Genomic DNA, 20,813 nt, shown 5'->3' with positions numbered 1-20,813 from the left:
CGCCTAAACAAGAAACCAAACACATTTACTATTTGCAGTAGGTGTGTGCATCTGGGAGTGTGTGTGCACTCACCTTGGCCAGACACTGGGGGTGTTTTTCATGAAGAGCTAGGCTTGTCAGGTTCAAAAGGTTGGCCTCATTTAGCCATGTAGGCGTCCTCTCCTCTTTCAGTCTCATCAGGACCCTTTCCAGAACCAAGTCCCTCACCTCATACTGTGGGCACTTTAGCAGAAGATCCAGGAGCTGAGAGGTGAGTGGATGCTTTCTCCACAGCTCAGGAATCTCCACGCTGGCACTGAGGGCTACTCTAGTCAAGCTCAGCATGTACTGGATGCTGCCCGGCTCCAGGTTAGATGTGGGGGGGCTGATGTTGGAGACCAGGCTTGAGGTCATCAGGAGGGACAAAGTCTCTTGACGGAGCTTGTTGACCTCTGAATCTGGCACACATGAAGAGGGACATTTTTAGATTTAATTAAAAGAAAAAAAAAGACTTTGAATTGGATATTGTAACAGTTTAACTTGCATCATACAAATACGATTCATATTTGATATTCTCCATCACAGTCATACAAAGCTTACCGCTTCCTCTGAAATGAAGAAGAAATCCTGATGGCATTTTAGTAACGTGATACTATTGAAAGGCTGCACTCCTGCCTACAGTAATTCTCCATGGCCCTACACAGATCCTGCTTTGACAGCCAAGTCTATCTGGAGTAGGCACACACATCCAAGCCAATGCAACTCAATCCGCCACTGCAGCACAAGTGAAAATGTGAGCGGGAAATGCAGCATTCCTGCAGAGATGGGCTGCTTTACTGTGGAGACAGGCAGGCAGGCAGGCAGGCCAGGTTACTATGGAACCTGATACTCAAAAGGGGGTCCGGGGCCAAACAGCCGTAGTCTAATGGATATAATGGTGGGCAGGAACACAGTAATGACACCAATGACCAAGGGAGGATGACTAAAGTCCACATGTCAGATGGAAATACTGCTTTTGATACAAATCAACTGTCAAGACGAGTAAAGAGAGAAATCCGCTACATGGTGGAGGAAGTACAAAAAAAAAAAAAGATCAGTAGTCACAATTGGTTTTACAATGGTATGTATCCAAATATGTGAGGGTGTACCAAGCCAGGGGCTCGGGTCATGGTCATGTGATCCATCATATCTGATTACAAATAACACTTGATTTAACAAAGCCGTGTTTGTTCAAATCTAATTATAAATCAGAGGGCAGAGCTATTACATGTAGTTTTTACTGCATTTTTTGGTTTTGGTTGCATTATAAGCTGGCAGCAAGTGTGGTGCAAACGTCCGTTCCAATCTTAACAAGAAATGATCAGTAAGTATCGGTTCTCCAGACTTGGATCCCCATCTGATCAGATATGAGAGATAGCCATTGAAATAATTATTTTCATGTCATAATGGTCAAGAAAGGGGTCAGTGACCTGTGCAAAACAACTGTTATTGATGTCATCTTTGTGGGCAACAGGATACTTGTGCCAGATGTAATGAAATTCCTTCATGGCATTCCTGAGATATCACGTTCACACGAAGAGGCCGCACGGACGGTCAACCCGAGAACAGATCCCATCTTATTCCAGCCGGTCGCATTCAAATCAAGAGTGCCATGATATCCAAGTGTGTCCGAACGACATGGGTGTGATGCACATAAAGGGTCATTAATACCAAAAGAAAAAGAAGTTGATTTGTATGAAGTCGTACATGAGGCAAGTCAACTTTGTGCAGAGCAGCCCACAGCCCTGTGAAAGTGGCAGTTAAAGGGGCTTGGCCGTCTCAAGCTCGAAGCTTGGCAAGACGCGTGCACGTGCTCTTACACGCCAGCACACAGCTGGATTTCACATCAACTTCCACCATCATTAGCCAAACTGTGAAAAACAAACCCCAGACTCGTGCGTGCGTGTGTGTGTGTGTGTGTTTTCTGACAAGAGAAATAAATAGCAGTTGGTTATGTAGTCATTTCGTTGGAGACACTTCCTCTTTAATGTCTTCTTTACCAATTCAGACAGTTGAGACTGTTAAGACCAAATACAGAGCCACCAAAGAAACGTTACCATTTTTTTTTTTTTTTTGTGGGAGAGAGCAGCGAATTTCGATTGGCTGGTGCAGATTTAGGGCAATAAAAGCACATCTTGAAGTTCAACGATGAGTGAAAGTAGCGAATTATGGGGGAAAACAAGCTTAGGCAAGCTGTCAGGGATGAATATCAATCACGCTGTGTGGTTGATGAAGGGCGAAGTATGGGAACATGTTTGATGGCTGTTTTGCTAGCGTCAAACAAGTCCAAAAGAAGGACATTTACAAAACAAACAAAAAATAATGGCTCAGACCTGTAATCCTGTTCATGCAAATGTAGACTGAAACTTTTAGAATTTACGTACATTGGGTGTCATTTTTAATGCAAATTGAGGCGTGATGCTGTATTAAAAAAAAATATATTGTTCCTGAAACTGTCAAATGAAAACAAATTCTCTCTTAATTCCAATGTGAATATTGTTTCAGAACACAAAAAGAAAATGCATTCAACAGGGCTACACTTCAATGAAAGGATTCTAAAAAAGAGAGCAGGAATCCACCTCGAGCAGAAAAGAGGGAATAAAAGGATAAGTCAAGCTAAAACAGACTAATAATAGAGGCATGAAAAGGTGCGTAAGTAAGAGGGAAGGTGCTTATTTTGTTATGTAAGGGGGGTTAAGCCCGGTCTTGAATCTACTGGCTTGTTTTAAGAAATCCTCGGTATTTCCACTGTCAAATGCAAACATGTGTTCAGCACATGGCCAACGGAAAACACAAGTTCCTCACCCTCTCTGCTCTCCTCTCCTCTCCTCTCTTTTTTTCCTAGCACTCGATAAAGTGGGTCAAAGGCACAAACCCACCATCTGTCTGAGATTGCGCGCCTTTGGTTTCACATTCCTCCCGAGGAGACCCCCACTGAGATGGCTCGGCACACATGTACACACAGATACACAATTACAAATCCAAATAGTAGCGGGGCGCTTCCCTGAATGCTTTTCGGCATGACTTTTGTGAAGAGTCGCTCAGAGGGAGCAAACGTTGCACGATCTCCTTCTCTATTTACTCACCACACACAAGACTCGTTTTTGGCCCACACAGACAGACCAGGACATCCAGAAAGGCTCCTCTGGTGACCACACAGCTATTGGCTCTTAAAAGAGATGAGGAAAAAGAGAAATTATTTGATATTTGCCGGTCGGACTCCTGTGAATACGATACGATATGATTTCATTTTGGTCTACACACAGACGACGAATTGCTAAATTTGACAAAATGATGGTAGCTTTGCAAATTGTGTCCAGTGCATTTAACACATCACGTAATGAAGCTGGCAAGTTGACCTGACACCTAGCAGGGGCCGATTTATCAAGCCTGGGGTGAGGTTATGTGTGTGTGTGTTTCAGTCAGTTATGTACTGGTTCTGGCTGCATGAACACAAAACCAATCTTGCTGCTTTAGTAAGCAAGAATTCACCTTGTCATCCTAATTAAGACTCATCAGTGTAACCATGCAAAGCTCGCAGGGCTACTGTTGCTAACCCAGTGACCCTGCTGATCAGATGAGAACACAGACCCTGGACTGACCCCAGCTAGGAAATAAAAAGAGAGAGGCGGGCGGGCGGACGGGCGGGGTTGCAGCCGGCCCCTAATCTGTGCTTCATCTCAATACTTTAATTTTGGGGAAGAGGTCCAGAGAGGGGGGGGGGGTCCAGGTAGGACACACGGCAGTCCCTTTGAAATGGAAGCCTCGGCAGGACATGAAGCGGACATGCTCAGGGAGGGGACGAGCGGTGGGACAAGGAACTATTCTTCTGCTGGGGGATTTGGGAGGGACGCAGGAGGGATGCTTATCTGTACGTGCATGTGTCTAAGATTACCGGGAGGCCAGCCACATGCGCTGAAGGACAGCTTCACCGATTCCATTTCCTGCTGGCAGGGGTCTGTGTGACTCACTCTGGTAAGATTGAAGCAGAAACAGCACCTGCAAATACATTCAACGCAATTAGAAAATGTTTCTGTAGCTCTGCCTAAACATGTTCAGTTTAATAAAATCTGACAACGAAATCAAGCATTTGTTAAACTGGACTTTCATCTCATTTTAGAAACAAGCACTTCATATATGTACAGTATTATTCACTATCTCATCCACAACTGAGTACGAACAACGTGAGTGTGAGAAAATATTCCCCACATAAAATAGGATGCTCAAGTTACGTGACGGTGTGTGATGCGACTGGTGGTTGGGAGTTTTCAAAGGCCAGAAGACTGGATAACTAGCTGACTGGCTGGCTGGCTGGCTGGCTGGCTGGCTGGGTGGCTGACTGGCTGGGATGTGTATTCTGGGATTTGGTAAGTATACTCTTTAGGTCTGGGCCACGGCCACAGACAAATAGGAAGCCATTCATTACACTATGCAGAGAAGGCAACGCGGGGAAAAACCAGGCTGACCACGTTGCACTGAGCCTACTCTGCCCCTTCTCCTGCAGTTTCCACAGCGAGGCAACACCCAGTGGGTCACAAAAACAGCCTGGAAGAGCCTGCACCCGCTTTCTTCTCTTGTCATTTTATAAAGGGCTTTTCCATTACAAGGAGCCAGTGTCAAATGGAATCCCAAACCAAATATGGAACCGTTCAAATGCTTTTACAAACGCGCTAGTCGGCTTACGAGCCACAGTGGCTATAAAAGGACAGTAAAAACTTTCACTTTTTCTTTCAAACTTTCAAAAATATTTGGATAACTGATTTAAATAAATAAATGATTCTATGATTTAATTTTTTTTTTAATCGTCATGAGTAATTCTCTATGAAATACAGTCCAACTATATTTATCGAGCTTTGTATTCCTACAACTCATAAGAAGCAACGGAAGCCACAAGTTCATCTCAATTGTAGTATTCAAATTTCTCAGTTTCATTCATTCATTGACTGGGCTGGAAAGTCCCTGCATGGCATTTCAACAGACTAGATCCAGACCAGAAAGAAGAAAGTGGAATATTTATAGAAAATGCAGCCTCTGTCTTCCTACTTGCATATAAACTACAGAATATAACTGCTACCAAAGTAAGTAGTATGTGTGTGTTGGGAGGGGGGCAAATAGAACTATACTGAAGAAAATCATGTAATGACCCCAAAAAAGGAAAAAAATGACTCCTGAGAAAAAATTCTGAAACGATCAAACGTGTGGCAAACAGAAGAATACAGTTGATGCAAATGAGGTCATCTATTATAACTAACATAATTAACATATGCCCTATTATTGAACGTCAACATAAAAAAAAAAAAAAAAAAGAGGCAGGTGCAACTCAGTAAGTTGAAAACATGGAGGTGTATTTCCGTATGTGAATGTGTGTAGCAAAGAGCCTTAATCGGTATTTTGGCCTGGTAAAAATAGTGCTGGTGGATGTGACTCTGTTATCAGCCTGCCCCGCAGTCCCTCCTACTGCCGCAACCACAGACTGACCACATGATGCAGTGAGCATGCAAGCACACTTGCGGATGTCAATTCTCCACTAAAACATAAGCACCATGCCATAGAAATTGGCATTCGCATAAAAAAACAAAGAAATGTTGACGTTTGGCCACAGCCAATTAGGGCAAAAAAAAAAAACAACTCCAAACAAACCAATAAAACAGGAAAAAAATGAAAAAGCTATTATCGGTATTTTGGTTTGAAAAGAAAACATACTCTCGTGCAAACCTGTAGTAGGGTCCCGTGAATGTAATTGTGTTGGATGTGGGGTTCTGGGCCTGGAGGAAGCTCTTGAAGCAAAGAGTGGACAGTTGACGAGACCTGGGTGACCAGTACAAAAGGAACCAGGGCTCGTGCCGCCATCTCTCGAGTCCGATATACAGCTGAACGGCCACATCTGTACAACAAAAACAACAGTCACAACCCATGAGAAACCCCAATCAAAAAAAAATATAAACAGCCTAAGATTCTTTTTTTTGTTAACAAAAACGCCATTCATCTGGTTCATTTTTAAAAAAAATATATTTCTGAGTGTAAAAAAAATACTCTAAAGAAGACAAAGTACAATAGTTCTGTGTTGCATTGGACATAGTGCTTCTTTAATAAAAACAACTTCACGCTTATTAGACACGCGCACAAGATAGTGCCAATGCTGGCGTAACATGCTGCAAGGGGTGTTGGTGATGCTATTACAATTTTTGGCCAAGAAAAAAAAAAAGCTGGGCAAAAACAAGTGTAAGTCTGGAAGCTATGTATAGTGGCAATAAATTGTTACAAAGGAATGCAGAGATTAAAATGAAAGCCAACTTTTCTTCTTCATCTTCAGACATGTTTTTCTTTTTCAACTAATCATATTCCGCCGAAAAAATAGAAATGGATATAAAGCTAGAGGACCGAATAAACAACAATCCTGTTGGTAAACAAAATGAGGCTATTCAGATGAAGGAGTCAATGGCTGACTGAAATAATAACACAACAAATTGTTATTTACTTGTATGCAGAGCCAGACACACACTTTTGACTGTTCCTTATTTTGCTGCCCGACCACTTTCTATTGAAGGCGCAGATGTTAACTATCTTTTGTAATTTGTCTCAATGAAACTCTTGCGAAAGGAAATGACATTTTGGGACGGAGTAATTTTAGCTCCAATGGGCTTTGGGTATGAAAGTTGTTGACTGGCATGGGTGAGTCTCATCTGGGCTTCATTTGAAAGAAAACTCTTCAAATGGTTTCCTGTACAGGGAATTGAGCATGTTGTTGGATAAACAAACCCAAGCGCCCAAGTGTGTCACTGGGGAATGAACACAAGTTAGGAAGTGGAGTGGTGACTCATTTCAAATGAGAGGGCTCCATTTGGCCATTCACACAAAATGGAGATCGCGAAGAGTGATACCACTGCATCAAAACACCCTTGCTGCCTCCATTGACTCCCCCCCCCCCCCCAAAAAAAACCCCCACAATTCCCTTAGTGTTTACAATCAAATATGTATATTATATCGTATTTATTATTGTAAATCAATGAGTTCAATTTATATTCACGTGTACAATGTATTTGATTGTGGCTGTATTACTGACGGTAACAAAAAGTATCAGCAAAACTTTGGAAGACAAAAACTGCTGGCAAGATTGCATGTTACATTTTTATGCTTCAATAACTCAATCGATTTTCTTTTCCTATCATTTGAGCCCAAAGACTTTTGACGTGTCACCGTGCACCATCAGTCTAGACCAAAGTCGGATAAGATATGCTGGAAATGAACCTTTTGGATATGATTCAGTGCAAGGACATTACCGAGCCCCCCTGACCAGACTAGAGAAGAGAAATGTGATGGGAGTATCGTAAAAATCGTAAAAACAAGAAGGGAGGAGAGATGTCTGGACTGCTATCATCAATCACCTAACTCTGAAGCTTTGCCATTAAAAAAGGAACAAGGAAGAGGAAAAATAGAGACATTGTTGGAGATAAGACACACCTGTTGTTCAGCACTGGAAAAATCATCAGTCTAAAGAAAAATGTGACATAAGACTTGCAAAATGTAAAAAGATGTCAACAATTTGGATGGTGGCTGGAAGGAGTGGCACTTCTTCACATCATCAGGCGTGTTCACACATTTGCCTTAGACAAAACACAATGAGCGGGCTGGATGCTAATTTTAACATCTTCAACATGTGCTCTTCATTTTGGGTGGATACATTCACCGCATATCTTCTCTGACAGTCAAGCAGCAAGTTGGAATTCAGATGTCAATGAGTTGAGAACCATGATACGGATTCCTTTTGAGGTGAATTGAGCAAAAAAGCTATTTTGAAGGCAGATGAGGGACAAATTAGAACAGTTTAAAGTTGACTTTGTATTGCCCAATCCGCTTTGACTTTCAGGTCAGGCCTGATTTGCAGGCGCAGGACATGAACATGTCTGAATAATATTTGCAGACTTCTCCATCTCAAGAATGTGAAAAATGAAGCAGTTTCCCATTGGCCTGAAAGCTGGACTCCCCAGTAAACAGAGATAAAAACACTCGCAATCTAATCACAAAGTCTGACATTAGACAGCACAAACAACAAAACGTTTTCAAAACCAAAACTTCCAACTAAGGCCAAGTCCACAAATACTTGAATATTTTCAAAACATAAACAGGATTTTCCGAGCACAAGCAGTAAGTGCCTTTTTTTTCCCTCTGAACATTTGGGTTTATTATCAAAATAAGAGAAAAGCTTTTAATGCCAGGCATGGTCTGGATCTGATATCATTCTTGTCTTTCTTACGAAATACTGTGAGCAAGAAGTATTGGAAAAGACTTGAAATAGTCAGACAATGTGATGGGACTAATTGCAAATCATGATGACAATTTTGAATCCATCCAACATAATCAAATCACTCCAAATAAAAATGTCACGTTTTCTAACGGTATCATCTTTATAGTCTTTTCACACCACAAGAGTTTCGACTAGTAGGGTGAAGATATTCTTGCAAAACAAAAAATACTGACTTTACTTCCACTTCAAATTGACAGACAAAATGTTTCTGAGTTCAACCTTGTGCTAAATCACCATGACAAGTGAGTCCGTGCCAGAAGAAGCCTCGCAAGCCCAAACTATGAAATTATGTCCAGTGTTTTATAAAAATAAGTTTCAACAGTCATGCACCCAAATTTAGAACGGGATATTACCAAAAGACATGAAGAAATAAAATTGCCATCTAGCAAATATGGAGTCACCTTCATGTTTTAGCAATAAAGTGGCAACTTTTAATAGGGGCTCCTAAAATGCTTGGGGCAAGTCTTCCCATTTTTACCCACACAATAGAAGGCCTGACAAAGTATCAGCTGACTTGATGCCATCCATCCCAAAAGGCACAAGTCTACAGTACGAGCCCAGAAGACAAATATATTTAATTGAGCATATCACATGCGCGCGCGCTCATAGCTGTCATTGCAGAAATAGAATTTGTGCATTTGTCTACTGTGGTGTTAACACTTTACACGCTGGATATCATGTCCCACATTTACAATGAAGACTGCTCAGTTTTAAAATATCTCTGGAATAACTTTGGGACTGAAATGGCAAAACACAATGTAAGCAATTTAAAAAAATATATACTCTATGACATAGCCTCAGACTAACAATATTTTTGTTCAAATCAAAAAAACAAAACAATTTGTTTCATTTTTAGTTTAAGACAGATAGAATCAATAAAAACAACTGATATCTTATGGGAATATGACTTTGTGGATAATTTGCAAAGGAAAAGAAATCATCAGCTACACAAGGTTTAGACTACATGTGTTATGTCTTGATGATTGCATGTTTCCATACTTAGAAAGTCAACGTTTGTTTGAGAAGTTTATCGTGAGCAGGTGCGTGACCCTCTTGATGCGATACGGCATTCCACAAGCCTGCAAGTCACATTCTCATTGATAGTGACGACAATAGGGACGAGGTGCGGATGGAACACGCACATTTTCAACTTGCTCAAGGGCACTTCAACTTTTAGGACAGAAAAAAAACATTGCGCCGTTCTGTCATGTGTGATTCTTCGAAATCGCCAACAGTATATCATTTCCATTTGTTCTTGAAAACCCACATACTCATGTCATTTAGAAGGGATTCCAAATTGTTTTACAACTGTGTTGTTTTTTTTTTCTCCCTCCATTGTCTTCTCAGTTACTCATTAAGCCTGGCATCCAAAAGATGCTTAAATGTGTCACTCACATGTTGCCACGCTTGACGGTTGAGCTGGAACATATGCAAGACTCTGTGGCAACTAGGCAAACAATAATTTTGGCTTAAAAAAAGCATATGTGTTCTTTGCTGGAATTTTCAAAACCATTTAGATGACATGTGATATGCTGTCCAAAAGAAAAAAAGAAATCATTCGAGGCAGTCACTCAAGCAAGCCACAATATTAACTTGACCTGGGCTATTGGTCCAGCTCCAAATGAATTGCAATTTAATGTCATCTGTGATTATCCATTCCACCGCGTCCAGGAGAAGGAGCTCTGGATTGGCGCGTACGCCTTTGCCTCCTCACTTACCTGATGATGAATGGCGTGAAGGGGGCAAGTCCCAGAGGTGAAGAGGAGCCATCCATTGGAGACGGGTAGAGGCGACTGAGCACCAGCAGCAGCAAGAAGAGACTGGGATGCAGCTTGACTTGACCACTGTCACTAGACATACATGGTACATGGATTGGATACAGTTATACACTGCACAAATAAAGCTGAAAAAAACCTGACAGGAATTTGAGGTTTTTTTTCATTGATGAATGTGATTTTATAGAGGCATGAAAAGTCACACCGCTGCAAACTGATGGTTGTGATAATGCTAACTTGCACTAAAAACAAACAAACAATCTACACAGCCACAAACAGTAACTAGTTAAACACAGATAAATTAAAAGCAAAAAAAAAAAGCAATAGCAATGATAAAAATTACTTTTACATCAGTATTTGTACAAGCGACAACAAACTGTTACATAGAGAAATGTTCTACACAGCATTTAACTATGAATTATTATACACCAATTCTTCTCTCTTATGTCCTACAATTCTTAGTGAGATTTAGTTCGCTTGACTGTAGATGATGTGGGGAAAGTCATAAAGTTGAGATTAGGTTCCGTGGGAAAAGCATGAATGTTTAAACAACCAGCCAAGGGAGTGAGGGGGATTGGGAAAGAGTCCTCAATTAATTGGATCAAAAAGTAAGATAAGGCCGTCGAGAGAGCCGTTAGCTGATGACTCAAATGCTTTTAAAAAGACTCTTTTGTCCAAGTGGCGAAAGATATGGCAGATGAGTCTCGGCGGACCCAACTCTTCACTGCAGAAACAAATTGGTGACACATTTGACCACAAATTGGCCAATTGAGTTAGTCAAACTTTAAACACAAATGGTGAATTCAAAAGTCTTGTCCTCGGTCCGTGCAAGAAATGTTTGTTGTTGAAGTCGATAATATTCAAGAGCTCGGTCATTTTATCCTCGTGGACTTAACAGAAAAGATGTTAAACAAGAAAATGACATATGAGAAAGTCAAGGTTGATTCAATGACGGCCCCTCACTCACCTTTCCACTGAGACAGCTGCCTCCTTGAGCTGGTTAAGAAGAAATGGATACAGGGCTGGAAAACGGGTGAAAAACTCACGCCCGGTCATTCTAAAGCACAAGGGAACCAAATTATTGGAAAAGAGAGAGAAAAAAAAAAGGTTTATCTTTCTTTTACCGCCACAAAACAATAAGTCTGAATCATACTGGGGGGGAAAAAGAAATCAAACTAAAAAAGTAAACAGGTGAAAAAAAAACCAGACATTTATCATCGGTTCATGTGGAAAGTGTTAGACAAAACCAGTTAAAAGTCTCCCACTGATTCTCCAGTGGGATCTAACACTTTAAGCGTTTCAACAGAAGGATAACAAGACACTGCCTTTCACTTTTTCATACCGTAAACAAACTGAGCCTGCTTTGGTTCTGCTGCTCAAAGGGAGTGAAAATGACAAATGTTATATTTAACATATATTTGTAGTCTTTCTGAAACCTCATGACAAAAACATGGCATTTAAAAACATTATACAAAGGAAAAGGGGTCCTTTCGAAAGGCGTGATGAGGTCGGTCGTTTGAGATGGAACCTGCTAAGCAATCTTTCGGTGTCAGCTGGTTGTATTTATGCTAAAGATGATATCAATGCAAGGTCACGAAGCAGAGAGGCCCGAGTCTGGGCTCAGTTAATGGAGCAGTCATCCACAAACATTACATCTGGATTCAAGTCAAATACACGGGCGGTGATTTCTGCTAAAAGCAAGAAGCAAAGTCTTCTAAAACAACAACCGAGGAGGTCAATAAAGTCGTGAGCTTTCTCCCGGCTTTAGTAGAGCCCACAAAAAGCCACGCGAACAAAGACAAACTGTCACCGTGCGGTGATTGGCTGGAATTGACTGCTCATTAATGGTATGGAGCAAAATTGAGTGCACAATTTGGATGCAACCACCAAAGGCAGTGCTGATTGACAAATGAGTGGTCTGAACGACAACGTGACGTCAACTAAGGCTTGACCTTCACTGATCTTTACTATGGCAACTCCAAATGGCGCAATTGATTTGCTGAGGTTTACTGCGGACTTCCGAGGATTCGGGCAAATTCAGCTCATCATAAAAAGAATGATTTTCTGTAAATAATATTCTGATGATACCAATGCAGGCATCTGCTGTATAATTTTGCATTCTTTCTTTTAACTTTAAAATAAGAATATGATGCTTATAGCAGCTCTCGGAGCATGTCATGAGGTAAGTGGAGGAGAGGGAGCAGAAAAAAATGAAGCCACAGTAATGTTACAATAGTGTCCCCTGGTGGTGTTTGTTTTTTTGAAGCATCTACTCAAAACGCATCTAAATTGGCTCAAAGTTGAAATGTAAAAATATAGACGGCTGAGTAAATAACTCTTTTGTAACCGGTAATTGTGAGCTTTTGATGCTATTTACACAATTTGTATGTGAATGGCTGCTGATTTATATGAACTGCAGGCCAATATAAACATTTCATTCTGCCTCGACGGAAACGGAGCCGACCGACCTGTTTTTTTTCGAGTGTTCGTCCCTCCCTTTCTTCACTCCAAAGATCCTTGTGATCAGTGTGCTGAAGAGAAGAGTTGAAGAATTCCTCACCTGAAACAAGAGTGGAAATGGGAGGGAGTATGAAGATAGGAAAGATCTGGTTTTATGGCATCATCTTCTATGGATTGAAAAATAAAGTCGGCCATGATATATTAGGCGACGTCTCGCTTTCTTTGTACAAAAGTAATGGCAACTCACTGCCCATATTGGAGAGGTGAAGCCAAGTACAGCAGCCTGCATTCCATCCGACACAAAACAAATGATGTTTTCTCCCAGACGAGTGTCCCTGTAAAGAGCTCTCAGGATGTTCAGAGCGTGGACCTGGAAAGGCAAATACAATAGGCTGCCCATTACACTGGTCACTAGCTACCATTGAGATCATGACACCATTTGTTGACGCTACAAACCTGAGGAACAGTGGAAGCGTCTGTATTTCTGTTTGCAGAAGGCATGGCGAGGGTAATCAACTCTCTCATGGTCATTTTCAACAGATTGCAACTGGAGGATTTGGGCTCAGAAGAGAGAAGAGCCTGCACAGGAAAAAAAGAAAAAAACAACAACATGGAACAAATGTATGTTTCACTCCATATGACCATATTTGTCTTTTTTCATTGCTCGGCACACCTGAACAACAAAGCGGTCGTATTGAAGCGTGCTGGGAACATATTTGGAAACAAGCGGATTCGGGAACATGGCTGCTGTTCTTGGTTTTTGTCAAATAAATGAACAAGATGCATTCCCGCCCCCCAACATCCAAAAATAAAGACATGGTCCCATGTCAATTGTTAAATGAAAAGAGCCTCTATTCCACCCAAAAAGTCCCATTCAAAATGAAATTAAAAAGCATCTTCCCTCAAGCGTAGACTGGCCATTAATGAGAAACCTTTTCCTGCGATGGGCTCTATAATAAGCATGTGTTCTTTCAGTCACGCTTATGCTTTTAAAAGAAAGCAATTTTTTCCCAAGTGCAGTCAATTTTCAGATGTCAATTAAGAGCCCAGCTTCATTTTTCTATCATCTCTGTCTATTCCCTTTCACTGGCTTCTCGTTTTTAACGAAGTTTCCAGTCTTGCTAACTCCCAGAAGTTCCTAATGCTCTTCACAAGAAATCACTTACAGCAAATACTAGGAAATGCATCAGAGGTTAGATATGAAGTACTCCAGTCTCACGTGTCAATGATGCATTACTAATAATTGTGATTACATTCTAATAAGTCTGGTACTGAGAATCCGTCTCTGCAACGTGACTCACTTTTGCAGTCAATAAATTGAATGAAATATTTCTTGACAATGACTAGAAACAAGTCACAAGGTTAATATTATTACACTTTGACACTGGGAGTAATTTTCTATTTCTATTATCCCCTGCGCAAAAAAAAAAAAAAAAACCCCAGCTGATTTCAGAGGTCCCCCTTGTATTGTTTGTCTATCATTTATTGAAAATGAATTCGGGGCATATGATATGGTACTTTTGGGTCTGTGATTTAGTAAACAATAGATGATGTTGCAATTAAACAAAAGGGGACAACATACATTCATTTGTATGTGTCTCGAGGCGGAAATGTACAAAGTAGGTTTAGGTATCTTGAGGAGGGAGTTGAGATTAAACATCTGGCTTTAGTTATGATTAAGAATTAGGCATGGGAGTTCTGGAGAAATGAAGGTAGGGAGGAAAGGAGAAGGCAACACGAAGCCTTGGGGATTGAGAGGCGGTGGAAGGAAAACACCAGTCTGCTTCCTATCAAGTGTATGTTGGTCAGAGAGAAGCAGCCTTCCCAGATCTGACTCTGTCATTCCGGGAGTCGGGAATGCTGGCCAAACCTCTGCCAAGGTGTCCACTTCAATTGACGTCTTCAAACATCTTCTTCTTTTTTTTTTTTCCCCCTCTGCTGGACTTTTGCTATGGTTACCACTACTACTATTTGTACTAGCCAGAGTGTCAACATAAAAACGAAGACTCTACAGGAATGAGGTTAAAAAATGTACAATTTGGCATGTTTCTGTTTTGATGGCCAAGTTAAGTGGAGAAAATCTTTATTATAACAGCCACGCTTTCGATCGGCATTGAATCATAGTTCCTACTTGCTAAAGATGGATTTTACAAATCACCTGAATATAAAAAGGTATTCCAGCGCTGCGTCTTGTGGCACACAATTTGGATGACGGGTCACTAGATTTGACCTCTTCCAAAACCTCGGCGAGCCAGCAGGCTGGAAGCTCTTGTAGGACTTTACTGCCGCTCCTTACACACACAACATATACAGTATGATTATGGGCCTGGAAGCTTTAATGTATAGTCTAACACTGCTTTCCAAATACTTACAACAATACCGTCTGAAGACTTACCATTCAAAAAGAGAGAGCGAGAGAGAGCGAGAGAGAGAGAGAGCGAAAATTGCCATATGTTTTGACCACCAAAGTGCACATTAAGTCCTATTTGGCAGACAAAAGTGTGTGTTTAAGTCTTCTTAGTTGAGTACTGCTCTGCTATGCAGTCTTTTGGAGTTCCACACGCTTCACTTTTGGGACCTACGTTCCATCTTGAGAAAATAAGGCCATTGTCTTCTATGGTCTGCTATGTCAGACAAAATAATGAATACCCGCTAACATACATTCCCCTATGGGGACATATTTGCTTTGCTTCAAAAAAATAAAACGTACACACGCAAACATATATTTTATATTTCTGGATCTTATCCTACATACCTTCGACAAACGAATGAATGAGCAGAGGAGAGTGAAAGTCAAGTTAAAGAGACAAAAAGTGAGGAAAAAGAAGAGAGCACAAGAGAGCCAGCGTCTGAGAGTGCAAACACGGTGGAGCGCACTCATGCCAGATCCCAAGACACAGCATCAAAAGCCTGTGGTTAGGCACCCTGCAATCAACACCCCATAACCTAGCACACAGCCTGCATACCACCCCCACACGTCCCTTCCTCAAACAACACAATGACAGTAGGATGCCTTCAACATGCGGCCATTTAAAGGCAACGGAAAGAAAATGTGGATTGACATGAATAAAACCAACCAGGCTGCTTGATGGAAATGAAATTAGTTTTTTTTTTTTACATCCACAGTGAGATGTCCAGAAAGCCATCCCAACACCTCAAGGATGTGCCGAGTCACTCATTCCATGTGCAAAAGTTACTCTTGTGCAAGTGTGTGTCCGCGGAGCAGTATTCCCACGTACCTGCATAGCATGTCGGTGAGGCCAACAAAGCCCACATAAGCCAGTTCAAAGGCGCCTCGATGGCGGGATTGCAGGAGCTGCTGACGGAAGTACAAGCCAATACAAGCCACCTGCAAGAAATGACATTGGATTTTTTTTAGGCGGGCATTGGGTAGATAGATCCGTGCGTGTCTGTAGACTGGGGGCACAATATTCTTCATTTTTAAATGGTGATGTACGATGACAGTAAATGTGAATCTTATCCAAAAACTGGAACACTTGATTTTGCATTGACAACAGCGATACCTCATTGAAATGACAGATTTTTTGGGATAAAGTGATTTTTGGCACAACGATGGCAAACCTCCTGGTGGATATATAATCATAAACCGTGAGCAGATTTTCTCCAGATGTCCCCTTAAAACAAAAAGGAAGTCTTTAAATTCTTTATGAAACCGCATCTATAAACGTTGAACTTCATGTTTGTGTGAGTCATTTTACAACAAAACAATAAATTAATACCAAAACCATTGTCCCGCACCCATCGAAGTCAATTACGTCATCCCACAATTATCAATAAAAAATGCTGACACAGCTTTTTGGCAGTCTATCATCTTTACTGGAAATGGGAAAGTAGAAGCAGATGAGAAAGGGGCAAAAAAAAAAAAAAAAAAGAAGTTGTTATTCAACTGAAGCTCCACTTTCGCCTTTCCTCTAGTTGGCCCTCAAACTAAAGTTGTAACACCAGCAACAGGCCGCTTTTAGAGACACCACTTACTTTTGGGCCAGCGAGCATGTCCAGCATGAGAGCAGCATGGCAGTAGCGTGACAAGTGTGTTCAAATAAGGATGCTGAGACATCCGCATAATAGCCAGTCCAAGTAAAACCATCCAGTTAGTAATAGTGTTAGTGACATTATTCTAACTATACACACACATATACACACACACACTAGTGGCATTTCTGTGGCAGTATGTAAACTGGTGAGTGTGTAGCAGGTGAGGCGGCAGGGCGAGGCGGACGCCCATTTCCAGCGCCCTGTCATTAAGGCTGTGGTGTCACCGCTACCACTAAGACGCTCCACTCTCGGCTTAGGCTGGGGTGGCACAGAGGGCACAGGGAGGAGTGCTGAGCTTCCAGTGCACAAAAACAAACAAACAAACAAACAAACAATCCAAAAGGACCCTTTCTGGGATGTGGCTTTGACACAGCATCACGAGAAAAAATAGACGGGAAACCATAAGAAAAAAAAACAATGACACTGAGGCTAACCCTTCATTTCAAATGGAACAACACAGGTATATAAAAAGAGACAACAATAGAAAATATTGACGTATTGTACCGTATTAAAAAGGATGAACGGACGGTTGGATATAAAAACATATAACCAACCCCTTTATATCGTCCAATTCCAGTTTGGTCAACTTGCTTGACCCCGCAGACATAAACGAGTAAACCGCAAGTGCAGCGAGCACAATGACTTATCACATAGCTTGGAGAATAGACACCCAGGACAGGCCTGAGCTCACCAGAGTAAAAACAGAAGTCACTGTTAGCTGCCCAAGGTCGCCGGGCCGGCCGGGCCCAGACCACTGCGGTGCCGAGCGAGGCCAAGCCGGGCCGTTGTTCGGCGTATTTAAAGCTTCCTTCCGTCTGTGTAACTGTTCAAAAAGGCCGAGCAAGCAAGGGCGAGGGAAAGGGATTTATTTAGACATCAACTTCCTGTTTGCAAGCGTGCCTGTTTCCATGAAAAACTTCCCTGCGGTGAGAGAGAACTTTCCCAAGTCTAATTACATGTACCCGTGACTCTGGCCCAAATGGGTTAGACGGCACTCTGGCCATGTTTGTTGTCCTTTCTGCTTCAACTGTATTCTATTCAAAGAATCGTGAACTTCAGAGGTTGCGCCCGCTCAATGATTGGCTGATCAATAATAGAATCATGTGCAATGGGCATCCTGCCGTAACCATTGACGGCTGCCTATAAACCTCAATTGTCCAGTGAAGGAGTTAAGTACAAGCCAAATATGATCTCAAACTATGTTGATCGGTGCGCATCAATAACAGCTGCTGCTGCCATGGTGCCACCCAAGGACAGAAACATCTGCAGTGTTACCAGGCCAACGGAGATGGAACACACAATGCTGACTTCCAAATAAGCACTCACACACTACACGCATGTGCTCATGCGTGTCATTGCTGCGGTAGGGCCCAAGCATTTTGCCTGCACCCAACTTTCCGAGTCACCCCAAAGACCGACCGCCGATGCCACGTACAAACAACTCACTCGCGCATAGCGTTGCCTTGAAAAAATAGCTTAGGGGAAAAAGGAGAAAAAAAAAAAAAGGACAGTTCCTCTTCTTACGTAATATTACACAGCACTCAAAAGTGTCTCCGTGCTCCATTTAGCGTTGTGATGTCATATTTTCAACGGCTACACACTGCAGTTGCTACGATTGTTCTACCTCCGCTCGCTCGCCTTGAATGTTCAAGATGGATTTGGACTTCAATGAGGGCCACAGAAAGATGATTGGTATTTTCACGACTCAACTAACGTTGCTTTGTTTTGTCACCGCAATATTGAAACAACACCCGCCGAGTCACACATTCAGCACATCCAACACTTCCCACTCAGCTCAGCGTTTCAACGGGTAAAAACAAGCAGACGACGCAAACACGTTCTTCACCCCCTACAAAGGCAAACAGGCTCTTTGTCTGGTTCTCTCGTTCACATGCTGAAGCACTCAGACAAATATTCCTGTGCTAGTAGACTTTTGTAGTACCCAGTGTGGCGGCGGTGGAAGTCATTTGGAAAGAATGCAGTCGAAAAGGGAGGAGGATTGCGCTCGTTAAAGCAGCGGGGTCATGCCTTCAACCAAAGCCTGACGCGAACAAGGCCACATGCTAATTGTACAGCTTCGCACCATAGCGCAAAACAGCATGTTTTCTTGATTTGAAAAAAAAAATGGCATTCATAGTACAAACTCCCAAACCCTCATTTATAGTGCAGGAGTCAGCCGAGCTCTCCAATAACTGCTTCATTGTATTGATTGAAGTTTTTTTGTTTTTGTCTGGGACTTCCTGCCTCACTTAGTTTGCTGTGTGCAAGATGACACAGCTTCAGTCCAAAATAGATAACATGTATCCCCTTGGGAGGTACCGCAGTGGTTTGGGGGAAAGCACAATCAAAGTCTGGAATTGCTATTACACATCCACAAATGGCAGTCAAGGCCACTCAGTCACATATTTTTGTTATCAATTTAACATCTTTTCCAACTTTGAAGAGCCGCCTTAGATGTTAACTGAGCCTTTTTAAGCCTCAAGGTACCTAAGATTATAATCATTGGAAGTGTTGCTCCGCAAATCTCAAGTTTATAAATAAATAATTCAGGTCTTAAAGTTAAGTCATAACTCGGGTTGTAATTTTCGTACTATAAATAGATAAGACCACATCAATTGATTTCAATATAGCTAATCTGTTAATGAGGCTCAGAGAAGAAATGTTATGGGTGATGGTGGAGGAGGTTAGAGGGCCAAGAAGATTTGGTTGGATGCAAATCAAAACTTTTATATACATTACTGTACATATTGGGTGGGTGCATTATGATGTGGTACATCACCAGCCAGAATATAATGGGAGCATTTATCTATACATTTGAAAGTCCAGACTAGGGACAGATCATATGAGCTGGTGGTTAGTGCACAAATTGTCATTTTTTACAATGATTATAATGATTCAGACGATTGATATGCTATTGTTATTATTATTATTATTGAGGGCATACATCCTAGGTCTTACCTGTTCTTCTGTGATAAGGCCGTGATGTGGGCGTTTGTTGTCATTGGAGTAGTGCAGTGGCAGACTCTGACACAGCTGCCCCAGCAGCATGGCCACTTCCTTCATGCTCCGCCAGCAACACACCAGCACCATCTGGGCTGTCACCCTGTAGCCCTCACCACCTGGACCATGCACGTGCACAAACAAAAAAAGACAAGTTTCATCACTTTTCACATCCACACTAAGTGAGGGTCAAAGAAAAAAACGGACAACCACTGCCCCCATCAGGACATCCTTAACCTAACAACAACAAAACAAAACTAGTAATTCACTCAGCAGTGATTTTTTTCCCACTACTGATGTGTGTCACTCACCGGTGTCAGGTGGCACCGTGCGTGTTGTCCGAGTTTCGTCTTGCGTATCCAGCTCTCTGGCGCAGTTGAAGAAATCATTGGTGTCCCTTGGCTGAATTTCATGCAGGATTCTCTGCAGTCCCGCTGACGTGTCTGTTACTGTATACAAGAAATGAATAGTGCACGCAAAAATGGGCACGTGCTTCAGCCAAACAGAAATGACTGACCTGCGCCAACATCCATGGGGATGAGCCCCTCGGGAGAAGAGCTCTGGACAATAGGAGAAACCACATCTGACAATCTGTAACATGTGGCCATGAGCTCCGACAACAGTCGCCTCCACTCCTCAGTTTGACACAAACACCTTTGAACATTAAGAATGGATTGTCTGGTTTTTTTTTTAAAGAGAGATCTAGATTGCAGCGATTGCTCTCACTCTGTGTGGATATTCCGAAGGACGGCTGTGATGCAATGCGCTCGGCCGTAGAGAGGATAGGAAGCAGCCGCCTGCAAAAGGCAACGCTCGGCTTTGGACACCTCGGACTGCAGACAGCGCAGCAAGAACTGAATCACTGCGGAAGGACAATATAGGGCACGTCATATTTTGGAATCATCGGAAGCTGTCATTGGAACGTAATCATACCAGATAAAGTGTTAAGTTCCTGAACATTAGGTTCCGGCGGCAATGAGGAGGAGGGAGGCTGGAAATCAAGTCCCTGCTCCTGGGCACAGCGGAGTAGTGCCTGGTTCATATTGGGCTGGTGGAGGAGCAGGTTGAGCAGGTGGGCAGCTGTTACACTGTCAAAGGGCTTGGTGCTGGTGCTTAGGTCCAGTGCAGCCTGAAGGAGAGCATGCATCACATCTGGTTCCTAACACCAACAAGAGACATCAGAAGGTGTTTGGTGAGA

General features: G+C 42.2%; 1 protein-coding gene across 4 annotated transcripts in view; it reads right to left on the bottom strand.

The window, feature by feature from the left end:
- thada (THADA armadillo repeat containing) overlaps positions 1-20,813 on the bottom strand; it is a 31,478-nt gene that overhangs the window by 6,181 nt on the left and 4,484 nt on the right. For 3 of the 4 annotated variants that reach the window (XM_085922400.1, XM_085922401.1, XM_085922402.1), the window contains exons 17-32: positions 20,549-20,774; positions 20,342-20,477; positions 20,133-20,269; positions 19,927-20,064; positions 19,574-19,734; positions 15,799-15,908; positions 14,718-14,850; positions 13,016-13,138; positions 12,807-12,929; positions 12,568-12,659; positions 11,067-11,156; positions 10,043-10,174; positions 5,735-5,903; positions 3,915-4,018; positions 3,106-3,188; positions 74-438 (exon numbers count right to left, since the gene is read on the bottom strand). In XM_085922400.1, coding sequence (XP_085778526.1) covers positions 74-438; positions 3,106-3,188; positions 3,915-4,018; positions 5,735-5,903; positions 10,043-10,174; positions 11,067-11,156; positions 12,568-12,659; positions 12,807-12,929; positions 13,016-13,138; positions 14,718-14,850; positions 15,799-15,908; positions 19,574-19,734; positions 19,927-20,064; positions 20,133-20,269; positions 20,342-20,477; positions 20,549-20,774 — 2,322 coding nt within the window. The remainder of the gene's footprint in view (positions 1-73; positions 439-3,105; positions 3,189-3,914; positions 4,019-5,734; positions 5,904-10,042; positions 10,175-11,066; positions 11,157-12,567; positions 12,660-12,806; positions 12,930-13,015; positions 13,139-14,717; positions 14,851-15,798; positions 15,909-19,573; positions 19,735-19,926; positions 20,065-20,132; positions 20,270-20,341; positions 20,478-20,548; positions 20,775-20,813) is intronic. The other variant, XM_085922403.1, reaches the window with a different exon arrangement.

Source organism: Syngnathus leptorhynchus, chromosome 10 (assembly GCF_054491065.1).
Source record: "Syngnathus leptorhynchus isolate UIUO chromosome 10, UIUO_Slep, whole genome shotgun sequence".
NCBI classification, from domain to species: Eukaryota; Metazoa; Chordata; class Actinopteri; order Syngnathiformes; family Syngnathidae; genus Syngnathus; species Syngnathus leptorhynchus.
Note: the sequence above shows the minus strand (reverse complement) of the source record. Positions and strands in the feature narration are given on the sequence as shown.